This window comes from Brachyhypopomus gauderio, chromosome 4 (genome assembly GCF_052324685.1).
Source record: "Brachyhypopomus gauderio isolate BG-103 chromosome 4, BGAUD_0.2, whole genome shotgun sequence".
Classification (NCBI taxonomy): Eukaryota; Metazoa; Chordata; class Actinopteri; order Gymnotiformes; family Hypopomidae; genus Brachyhypopomus; species Brachyhypopomus gauderio.
Genome location: NC_135214.1, coordinates 19,128,542 through 19,140,761, shown reverse-complemented (window position 1 = coordinate 19,140,761; position 12,220 = coordinate 19,128,542). Strand labels below are relative to the sequence as shown.

Sequence of the window (12,220 nt, the reverse complement as noted above, 5' to 3'; positions counted from 1 at the left end):
CTGCTTCAGCTATATTTTCACTGGAGACCACAGTTATGTGGCTGCCTTCATTTAAATTACACAGTGTAGTTATAAGGTTTTAACCTGATACTTTGCACAAGGAAAAAGCTGTTTATATTCATCTCAGGCACTTATGATAATTTGATGATGCTTATTATTTAGTTATTAATCATAAGGCAGTAACTACTGTGAATTATCCATTAACTACATCCAAAATTCATGAAATGTGTATAGTCACAAGAGTGGCAAATTAAGAATCTCTCCTGGCTCTTAAGTCACTGCATTTAAGAGATAATAATTCATTAATGCCTTGATCTTTCTCACAAGACTGGAAATGGTAACTGGGCCTGTTGGTATGTTCAAAATGTGGTTAATGAGTAAAGTTGAAAAGATGCATTTTCAGTGCTGGGCACGAGGATTGTGGGTAGTGGGTGAGCATGGCAGCGCTGGTGGATGGAGAACACGGTTTTACCAGCATTATGAAGAACATTGTTTCTTTTTATGGCATTTTGGTATGATCCCCTATGTTGATCACTTCCAAGCAGATTTGCATCTGTTATCCCTATGCTGTAGGCAGAGAAGCAGCTTTGCATGACCCTAAACACACAGTCCTCTCATGGGCCTAATAAGTGTAACAACCATAACACTGAAAATGCATTAGGCGTTGACACTGTACTGAAGGCATTCTGAACTGAAACTGTACTAACAGAATAACGGAGTAACAGACTAACAGAGTAACAGACCAACAGACTGCAGGGCATCAGTAAAAATGTCTAAGTGTTTAGCTTATTAATCAGCGTGGGTCAGTGTGCTCTGGGCTCTCTGAGCCAGAACTCAGACCCAGAACCTGAATCCAGCCCACACAGGAATATCTAGACTTACACTTGACATGAGCGGACATTGCTAAATTTCATGTAGTATTTCCTTACCACTGATATAACTGTTAAATGAAATTGTGCTACATGTCGCTCATAAATATGTAATTTCATGTGAAGATTTCAGTTTACTGTATCATTATCCAATTTTGGATAACATGTTTTTGTGCTCAGAATTATGTCAACTTTACAGTGGAAGATTTTACATTTTCTGTAAAAGCAAGAGGGTGTGGTTCTTGAGGTCAGGTTTGCTTGGGAAAGGTAAATAAATAATGTTTGCCCATTATTTTGTTTGAAGCTACTAATGCAACCAATTTTTTGTGTGTTGTCCAACTACTGGAAGCTGTTGACATTGTTCAATCAAAATATTGTCTAGAACTTTAATATATGAGCATAAACATTCATGATTACTTACGGAAACGTTTGTGAATGCTTTCATATAGAAATTAGTAGTAGTATTAGTTAGGGGTGTATTCAACTAAGGATTTTCATAGTCGAATCTGATTCGTCAGATTTTCCCTTTAGTCGACTAATAGTCGAATCAGGGGTTTTTTAAAGAGCACCTTACACGGGATCCCGTTCTCATTCAGGACTTTTTTCCACTTCAAAGTAAAAACCTAAAACACTCAGATAAATGAATAAACATGGTAGGTTGTGTGACGGGCAGGGTGAGCAACTCAAAAAGGAAGCGATCACGCCAAGTCTCAGGGAAAGAGGATGGTTTAATAGAAAGTGTGCAAACCAAAAACCCGTGCATTGTTCCAAATGAAGGAAATAATAACCAGCCGTCAACTGGTACAAAGACAAGACGTATATAGACGAACAAACGACCCTCAGGTGAGACGGATCACGGGTCCCGCCCACCTGAGGAACGAACATCACGTGACCAAAAACAGGACCGCTGCCGCTGTAACCGGGGGCAACCGGTAGGGGGCCCCCCCCCCACAACGTGACAGACCCCCCCACCAAAGCCGCACTCACCTCCGGATGTGCGGCTTACAGCGGCAGCACACAAAACACAACAAAGGGGCGGGAGGGCGGGGACAAGACAGGGACCCGTTCCCTGCCGTCCTGAGCTGAAACATAAAAACACATACGGGTTAGCTCGCCTCCTGGGTGGGACCCTGGACCGACCGGGCCATCAACAAGACGATAACCACGCCCCGGTCGGTCACAGGGCCCTCGCGCCCTAACCGGCCTTAGGCCGCTTAAGCCCCACCGCTGTGTGCGGACCGGGCGCACATGGCCCAACACACGTCACAGGTGTGGATGTGTGCAGGCCGCCACACTGGGGTGCGGCCACGGCTTCCACAAACACCTCCCGAACCTACCTCCTCGCTCGGAGCTGACCCCTGCCCTTTCGCTAGGGGTCACCCCAGACTCCTGGGGAGTGAACCCCTCCCCGGAGCCCCTCATCTCAAGGTGGACTCCTCCACCCAACCCAGGAGCGCCAGAGACCAGGGCCCTGGCAATCCGCAACAGGGACACACTGGTCACCCCGAGCTCGAAGGAGTGGGTCTCCTCCTGGAGACCCCACTAGGTCCGGGAGTACCGCAGTCCACCACCAGGAGCGACCTGCAACACATCACACACACACGCACACAGACAACACATAACACAAAACGCGCACTGCTCCGACCACTGACCCCCCCTTTTACACAGGGGGGGAGGGACCCCTTCTTGGCATGAGGAGACACCCTGTCCATACACCCCAGGCTTCCTCAGCCTACAAAGGGGTACAGGGGCTCCTCCCTGCTCAGGGGTCCCTCCCAACCGGTCAGGTCTCATGATGGAGCAGTGCCTTCTGAGCCACCTGTCGTGGCTCAGGAACCCCATAGCTCCCCCCCAAAAACATATTTAGGGGGGCCCCCTCTGGGGAATAACAAAACAAAAAAAAAAACACAGACAACATACACGCACCCAGTATGCCCTCCGTGCCACATCCAGTGGCACAGGACCTCAAATGGACCCCTCCCCACACATAGTGAAGAGGGGTGCAAGAGAGGAATTACATAAAACAAATCACGCTACACACTAGGACAAAACGAACACGCAAAGACAGAACACAAACAAATGGACAGGACCCACCGATGCGCGCGCTCTGTGGAGCGCGACGCGCCCACTCCAGCTCTCCCTCTCTCACCGTTTTCACCACGGGATCCGTAGATCTTTGGAGAGAGAGAGAGAGCTATGCGCGAGCGGCTTGCGCGCCACGCCCACAGCGACGCGTCCCCCTGGCTCGCAGTCGCTCACCCCCGTCACCGCGGGATATCGGGTGAGCGAGGCGAAAGGAGCAGAGAGACGCGTCTCACGCGTTCTAGCGCGCAGCACGCATCGGTGGACCCGTCTACATACACACACACACAAACACCACCAGCGAAACACACACACCACGGCACACTCACACACTCGCTCACGTCCGCGTCGTTATTAAAACAAAACACAACGTACATACACACACACACATACATACAGACGATAACGAACAACGGAGGTGTGCAATGTGAGGCACCGGTAGTTTCGCTGGGCGAGAGCGGAGTCTACTGGTCCCCAGCTCTAGTCACCGCCGTGTGATTTTACGGGTTTTACACAAACAACAGTTAAACACGGCGGGACGAGTGGGGACAGACTCAACACTCTCTCAGACAATACACGACAAACACACAGCACGTAGACAAACACTTACCACGAGACATGACCACGAACGAAGGAGAAAGCAAAGGAGACTGGCGGCTTCCGAAAGGTGGCTGGTTATTCTGTGACGGGCAGGGTGAGCAACTCAAAAAGAAAGCGATCACGCCAAGTCTCAGGGAAAGAGGATGGTTTAATAGAAAGTGTGCAAACCCAAAACCCGTGCATTGTTCCAAATGAAGGAAATAATAACCAGCCGTCAACTGGTACAAAGACAAGACGTATATAGACGAACAAACGACCCTCAGGTGAGACGGATCACGGGTCCCGCCCACCTGAGGAACGAACATCACGTGACCAAAAACAGGACCGCTGCCGCTGTAACCGGGGGCAACCGGTAGGCCCCCCCCCCACAACGTGACAGGTTGTCTTTATTCAGCTTTTATTTATTACTTATTTATTTTTTAATGAAACGTTAGAGAACATTAACCGTCAGTGCGCATATCGAACTGTCAGACAGGCACTGTGCAAAATGTCAAAAATATTTTAAATAAAATATGCCTGCCTGAAAATATATATAAAACATTTCCACACAACAGCAAACAAATTATAAGGAAAGGTTCAAGTAACGGGGTTTAAAAGCAAACAACAACAATAAATGTTTATAGGATTACTTGCCGAGACGCACCGCGACGAGACGACAAACGGCAAACGTTTTTTTTCGCCTTACGCGTTTTAAATGGTATGCCATGTTGGTTGTTGTCGTGCGAAATAAAAGACGTTGACGACATAACTTGCACTTTACTTTATTTGATTCATCTTTATCTTTTTCAAAATACTTTTGAAGTTTTTTTAGTAGACATAATCTCGGCGGACGCTGATCCTGTAGCGTGTTCAGCTCTGCTCGTTTGGATTGTGCAACTGCAGGGTGTGATGTATTAATGTGTAGTAAGGAAGATGCCTATTGTTAATGCACACACATCATTTTTAAATATTTATTAACAGAAATTAGGATGATTTTATTTGACAAAAGGCTATATATAACGAAAACAAAGACATTTAATGTAACAACTAATGCTTAGCAACATCCTTGGGCACCCCCATGCAGTTAGAATGGTACATTCGACTATGACATTCATAGTCGACTAGGGGGTATAGTCGACTATAGTCGAATCAGCGACTATTGCAGGTCACCCCTAGTATTAGTATTACCTTGTGTATTGGAAGCATCTGAGACCAAAGGACTTCCATAACAGCAAATGCCTGATTTGAATCACATCCCAGCATTCTCACCGCACTGTTACCAGGACTCTGACAGACATCCCCAAACACACAGGAAGTTCAATTTCAGTCACTCTGTAGTTAGATTACAGACACGAGGCCTGACATTCTGAACTGACATTTCCGAATATAGCTTGGTATTCATTGCACTCTCATTTCATTGCAAGCCATTATTGCGACAGGTATCTAAAATTATTTGCATTTGTTGAATAAAACAAAGATCAGATCACATTTTAGGAGCAACTAATGTAGACATGAGGTAATGCAACATGGTACTCAATAATCACCCTTAAGTTGTTGAGTAATTAGGTAAACCATGCACTAATTTCAAAGTACAGCTGTGAATCTCACACTACAAGAGCTTGTGGGTGGAATCATCATAAACATATGGATAGTAGTACACAGTGGTACTTGGTAAACCATCTTTTCTCACCATGAAATGCACAGGTGTGTAAATCTCTTGATGATGTAGTCACCTTTTAAATAAGTGTGAAAGAGGTGCTAGAAATCATATTAGAATGCCATATGTTTGTTTTCTGAGGCCTATTGTTTTTGAAGCGTCATGTCAGATGGGACCAATCGTACTGTTGTATAGTTACTTCTGTTTGTTTGTAGAAGGTTGACCTTGTTGAACTTTTGCGCCATGGTGATAACTGAAGAGGCCCTCGGGACTTTTTGCAAGAGGATGGCAATTTCAACCTGGTACCATTCGAGTTTGATTAATGATGCAGTACCCTGATGGGATGTTGCAGAGACTAAAAAGAGAGCAAAACCAGCAAGAAGGGGAACAGGGTAAGAAATAGTCTGATGGCTATCCAGGAAGTGAAAAGCCATGATTTCAATAACCTGGAAGTGAAGACAAGTGAAACTTTGGCAAAGGAGTTAACGCCCTCATGTATAACTTAAATTATTTCCCTCTGTTAAATATTTGTAGTGCATTCTCCATCATCACTCAATTGGCTGGTTGGTACTGTTTTAAATTATTTAGAGGCATAGCTGGGGACATTGACATGCCAGTGGTTTCTACTGCATCATGGAGGTAATGGTCCAGACGAGAGGAGTGGAGTTCTGCTTGAGGGCTTATTCCTCTCCTGCAAGTGTACTCAGAAGGAAGCAGCGTAGGACAACAGCAAAAGCAAGTCCACCCTGTTGGATCTCAGATGACACCTACCCTACCTGCCACTTCTAAAAGAGCTTACATTACTAAACCTAAACATGAATTAATATTTCAGTACCACTGATAGGACTATACAGTGTGGGAGTTTTTGGATGCTATTCAGATAAGGGCTTCTTGTTGTGTCCCCTTATGTCCTCTTATGGTGTCCCCTTATAGCAGTGGTTCTCAAACTTTTTCTATCATTCCCCACCTCAGAAGAAGGGGAAATTCCACGCCCCAAATACAAATGCTAGTTTTAAATTTTATAATTAATTGAACTAAATTCAATAGGGGTGGTTAATCTAGCCCTGGTTCACACTGTTCTGCAGACATTTTAAACATCCGGGGCTTATGATAACCGAACAGGCATTAAAACGACATTTCTTCCAATTGCTTGCGCCCCACCTGCAATACCCAATACCCCCACACTTATAAGCTGCCTTATAGTGTCCTCTTATTGTGTCCGCTTATTGTGTCCCCTTATTATGTCCTCTTATTGTGTCCCCTTATTATGTCCACTTATTGTGTCCACTTATTGTGTCCACTTATTGTGTCCTGCTACCGTCGGTGACTTTGGGGCGAGGTGGAGAGAGGCTACAGTGTTGTTTTGTTGGGTTGCATGAGTTGATAGACAAGAATTAAAATTGTCTTGTTTGTCCTTACCTGGTCTCATTGTTGCCTGTGTGGTCTAGGAGGTTCTCCAGTCCTGCAAAATAGAAGTGAATGCAAAGATAATCCTGTCTGGCACCCTTGGTCATTTCAAAGAGTAATTCCAAATGTTTGGTTAAGGTTATTTAGACATCTAAATGCAGCCTGGCCTGGTAATTGCAATTTGATAGTTGACTAGTGTAGACTTGGGTCAAATCCTAGTCTGGGACACCAACCCTGCAGTTTGGGTCTGTATATTTGTCAAGTTTAGGTCTAAGATTAGTTCACTTCGTGCAATGTACCAACATTTTGTTTTTCACAGAAATGTCTCCATCCTCAGTTTGGAAACTTTCTTGTACATCAACAATAATTTAAAAAGCATCTTAAATATGACTACAATTCAAACTGCAGTTGTGGATAAGATGGTTTTGCCATTACGCTCAGAGCTTAACAAACTTGTTGGTTACATCTAACTGTGAACCTTTGCTCTTTACAGGTAATAACGCCCTCGCGAGGACGAAGTGTGGTGAGTTGGATTCTTTCATTCCTCTTAAGTATTTTTTCTTAGTCCTTATACTGATGTAGACACAGTAACTGAGTTCAGCATTGCTAACTGATATATCCTACACACATAGGTAAGAATTATGTTAAAAAAAAGAAAAATCTACACATAAACTAGCCTAACAGAAATGTTGTTTTAATTAGAGCACACAGCAAGACTAGTGCTACATTTTTTCTCAGGAGCTCAGATTCCTTTTGTTTAGAAAGTGGCAGGATTCACCTCAGACTCTCTTTGTAGAGCCGCTGTAGTGAACCGTCCTCACTCTCCTTCAGCATCGCTTGACCAGTAGCTCGTGGCTGTTATTCTGCCCAAGCCCTTTCACACAGCTGCTGTATGAGGTTCGCTTATTGCCCCCTTCCATGCTCAGCTGCTGTGTGTGTGTCCATGTATGTTTGTGAAAGGTGGCCGACAGTGATTCATTCTTAATACAGCCCCTGAGACACGGCATGGCAGCATCAGGACACGGTGCGCCGCACCATGCTGCTCTAGCGAATATTTCAATGTGGACGGACAAATAAGCTGCAGAGAAGAGCGAGTCTGTCACATGGGCAGCTCTGGAAAGCCCATGAGAACAATCCAGAACCTTCGGAGAACACCCCAGAGCCTTTGGAGAACACTCCAGAGCCCTCAAAGAACACCTCAGAGCCTTTGGAGAACACTTCAGAGCCCTCGAAGAATACCCTAGAGCCCTTGGAGAACACCCCAGAGCTTTCTGTTGTGCTAGAGCGGCCACTTCCTCCAGGAAGTTACACAGTGCTGGATGCTTCTCATTTGGACTCATATTGCAGAAAGAGCTGGACCTCTTAGAGCCTGAAGCTGTTTTATATGATGTGATGGAGAGAGGGTGTTTTATTCAGCTGTGTCTGCTGGTGTCCTTTGTGCCGCTCCTAAAGCCCCTGCTTTAGCTGTTTGGTCATAGCTATATGTTGTGAAGACAGAGATGTAGCGCATTACGTGTCGTGGAGCGAGGAGGCGGACACAAACGCTGAGGAGAGTGAGATTTATTAAAGGGGAATCCAAACTCGGAGTCGTACAGGCAGGCGTGGGTCAAACCAGAACGGCAATCAGAACAAGTAACATAAACAACACGGAGAGACATGACTGAACAACAATTTAAACAAAACAAACCACAGTATAAACGTGTAACATACTAAACAACCAGGATACTGAAAACTAAGTCTAATAACACAGAGCGACAGGGCAGAGTAACATAACAAGAGTAACAGAGTAACAGAGTAAGGGATTACTTACAACACCAAGTACAGGAATATACAGGAATGTATGTGAATGTACAATGACCGAAACCAGACTAGGGAAACACCGGGACTATAAATACACAGAACTAACAGGAACTAACTAGACTCAGCTGGGAACACTGACGACAGGGGTGTGACAGACAGAGGGAAACCATGGAAACAGGGCGGGATAAACAGACAAGGAAAACACCTGCACATGGAAGAGACGACCGGAGTGACAGCTAGAAGAGGGGGCGGAGCTCTACGTGACAAGAGATCTCATCACTACTCGCTGTTTAAAACACTAAATCCGAGACATTGGTGTACAGAAGATGTGTTACCTAATTGCAGATAGGAATGGGAAGAGAAGATGCTCTTCTGCTATTGACCGGAAGGATCCAGAATAATCCAGGAGGGAGGGGAACATAGAAAGCTGTAAAGAAACGGTGTTAAAATAATTATTTTGGAATATTTTACGCAGGTCATAATTGAATATAAGATTGCAGGTATAAATGCACATGAGGATTCAATGAGGATTATATTCTAAATAGCCCACTACATAGTGTCACATCTGGTTCCACCTCCCACCTGTCAGTCAAGCCTTTGTTTCTCCATGTGCTCATGTTTTGGTTTTCCCATGTATCCTCTCTGCTAATCTGTAACCACGCCCCTTGTCATCATTGTCACTTGTTTCTAGTTTGGTCCCCTTGTTAAGTCTTGTATTTACACCCTGTGTTTGTCTTCCTGGTTGTTGTTTATTGTATGCATGTCTATATGTAAGTTCCCTTTACCTAGTCACTTGTTTTCTTGTTCACACAGTTCGTATTGTTAGTTCGTGTACGTTTTTTCTCTATGTGTGTTTTCCCAGTACTGTGTGACGCCATCGTATTTTCAGTTAGCTGTGTTCATGTATTGCCATAGTTTGGTTCGGATGATCATTTTGGGATTTTTTCTTCAATTTTCTGTTTCTTATTAATAAAATGTCTAAACTCCTGCACTTGTGTCCTACCCACACCGACCCAGCGCTAAACATATTGTATGCTGCATTCTGCACTATTTTGGACACATATTGCATATGGCATACCAGTTTAGGGCCCAATCAGTACAAACACCGCCACTGTGTGAGGAGGGCCCTTTTAGTGGGATTTATTAGACTTTGCAGCCAATATATGTTTGGCTGTACCAAGACTGCTGAGAGTTAGTGCTTAAGTGACTGCTGGAAATTAATCAGGGTTCTCAGCCAGTCACTACATTTTTTTCCCTCTGACTGTAAATGCTTTCTGTATGTGTTACTGATCACTTCAGTAAATGTTCGAAGGAAGTTTAACTTGGAGAACTGCACCGCGTCCTTTCTGTAGAAAGGCCACTCTGGTCAGATAAAACCACCCTTTATTTGTGAGAGTTACTTCTCTGAATTAAGATCAGTCTGAAATGCTGTGTTCAGTGTACATCTCACTACTGACCATAAAAGCTCCACCCTCTGCACCTGCAGTTTTCTCTCAGACTCTCTATGTCGGCCGTCGCTGATTTCATTCAAGTGTTTGTAGCATGCATGCCTGAAGTTTAATCATAGTGGCTGTAGTACAGGGCTTCACGAATCCCTGCACGTTCAGAGAGCTTGCTTGAACCTCTCGCACGGTGTGGTTCTGGGTTTTTGTATTTCTGTGCTGCATCCACCTGCTTGATGCTTCACCTCTCTCTGGCCTGCACAATGTAGCTCTTCTGAATTTAAGCAGCGGTGCAGACCTACGTCAAGCGGTTCTATTTTTGTCGTTTTGGTTATTACAAGATAGTGAGTGAGAGTGAGTGAAAGAGATAGAGAGAGGTAGATAGCAGGACCTTCATGGCTGAACGCCCTTGGCAAGACAGGACATGTGCAGAACAGGACATGAACGGTTCGCCCCTCAGAACACAAGATTTCACAAGGGAGCAGGAGAGGGAAAGAGAGGGAGAGGGAGAAAGAGAGGGAGAGAGAGAGGGAGAAAGGGAGGGAGAGGGAGAAAGAGAGAGGCAGAATACATTGCAGCAGCTTAGTTTGTTGCGATTCGAGACTGGGTCGCGCAGTGCTGCTGGATTTGGAGTCAAGGGGAAGTGACCCTCTGAGGTCCAACATTCACTCATCCTGCTGCTCGTATGCGCTCTCGGAGGGCCCCCACCCCCACTCCACCCCCCACTCCACCCAACCTCCGGCACACGAGGACTCATAGCATCTGCTGCACCTCCTGCGCTGCAGTCACGCGCTGGCGGAGACACGGCGTGGCACCTCGCCTGCCCGCGGGACAGAGCCACCGAGTGAGTGAGTGAGCGGCCGTTACCCGGCGGGCATGAGTAAGGAGCTCTACAACTGCCTCCGCACGCAGGTACGCGCCTGGGCAACGGGTCATCACACTGGGCTGCCTGTCATTACTGCGGCTCTGACCTTCTCTGCTTCTGCCAGACCCGTTTTTGAATCTGGGTGTTGTAGTTTCTGTGCAGCCTGAGTTGGGCTTTATGTGCGTATGTGTCGGGAACTATTGTGAGGAGTTTCGCACGAGATGTCCAGCCTTGGTGCAGTGGACGTTCGGCTGCTTTTTGGTAATCGTGTCTTTACCCTTGGAGGGTTCGTTGGGCATTCACGGTGACCTGCTGTAGCACTGCAGAATGTGCAGTAGCAACGTAGAGTTCACCTCTGTGGGCTCCTCTGCATTCAGACATGTTGAGGAGTGCGCAGGGAGCAGACTGTACCATCAGCACCTGGGTGGCGGGGGTGTCTTTTATGCGCCTTCCTTTTGAGGAGCTGCACCACAGCAGGAGCGGTTTCAGAGGGGAGACACAGGTTGTGCTCAAGGAGGGAACTGAGGAGAGATGTTTCTACTCCTTCATGCACTTGACCCACTAAATCTCCCGTATGGTTCAACCTATCAGTGTGGCCCTAGGGCTTATTGATTAATTGTGCAAATCTCTGCACTCAATCTGTACCTGTAAATATAATATCTGAGCAGATGCAAAACTCACCTGTTCACAACTGAAATAGAAAGGATCTTATGCTCAACCTTTGTTCCATGCGTGTACTGAAGCACCCTGCTGGTCTGAAACTGGTGCTGACGCTGTTGTGGCAATGCTTTTGGCTAGCAGCAGGAGAACAGCCTGACTTGATTTCAGCATGACGAAATGCAACCTACATAGCCCTCATTAGAAATGCATGTACATCATTGCAGGAAGGTTATTAGGTTGAGCTGCCTTACTGAGCGTAATGGGGTAGAGGTAGGGTGTGTTTTGTATTGTTACTGATGTAAGAAAGTAGCTAGACTAATCTTTAAGGTTACAACCCCTAATGTTTGGTTTTAGTTCTTCTGAGATGTGATTTCATATTTTAAAGATGATCTCTCAGACTCAGTTTCATAACATGTATTTTATTTTTCTTTAAAGTTATACTTGCTTTGCTAACCTGATATTTGCTTCACTTTACAGGCAAATAAAAATAACTCATATGTGCACAGGCAAAGCATGGCGAGAGCTTTTAGTGTAGTGTTCTCCACTAGACTAATACATAATGCGTGGGAAGTTCATGCCCGAAATCTCATCCTAAATGCTGATGCCATCCTCGTTACCACTATTCCACTGGAGGTGCTAATGACACCTCCCTGTTACTCGCATTTCAAGAACTACAGATTGTCAAATATGCAGATACTGCACTCTACGTGGGTGTGAATGTGTGCACATATTAATACGGTGAGTGTGATTCACTGAAGACACGGTGCCCATGACCGGCGCCTATAGGAATATGGCTGTATTATGTGATCACATTTAAACTAGGCCAGTACCCACAGTTATCTGCCTTCCTGTATCTGTC

General features: G+C 45.5%; 1 protein-coding gene across 2 annotated transcripts in view; it reads left to right on the top strand.

Annotated features, from left to right (window-relative positions):
* The window catches only part of slc4a10b (solute carrier family 4 member 10b), a 52,226-nt gene that overhangs the window by 2,894 nt on the left and 37,112 nt on the right, over positions 1–12,220 (top strand). Inside the window, exon 2 of one of the 2 annotated variants that reach the window (XM_077002900.1) lies at positions 7,088–7,117. In XM_077002900.1, the coding sequence (XP_076859015.1) occupies positions 7,088–7,117 (30 nt within the window). Of the gene's footprint in view, positions 1–7,087; positions 7,118–10,401; positions 10,749–12,220 lie in introns of those variants that run through there. The other variant, XM_077002901.1, reaches the window with a different exon arrangement.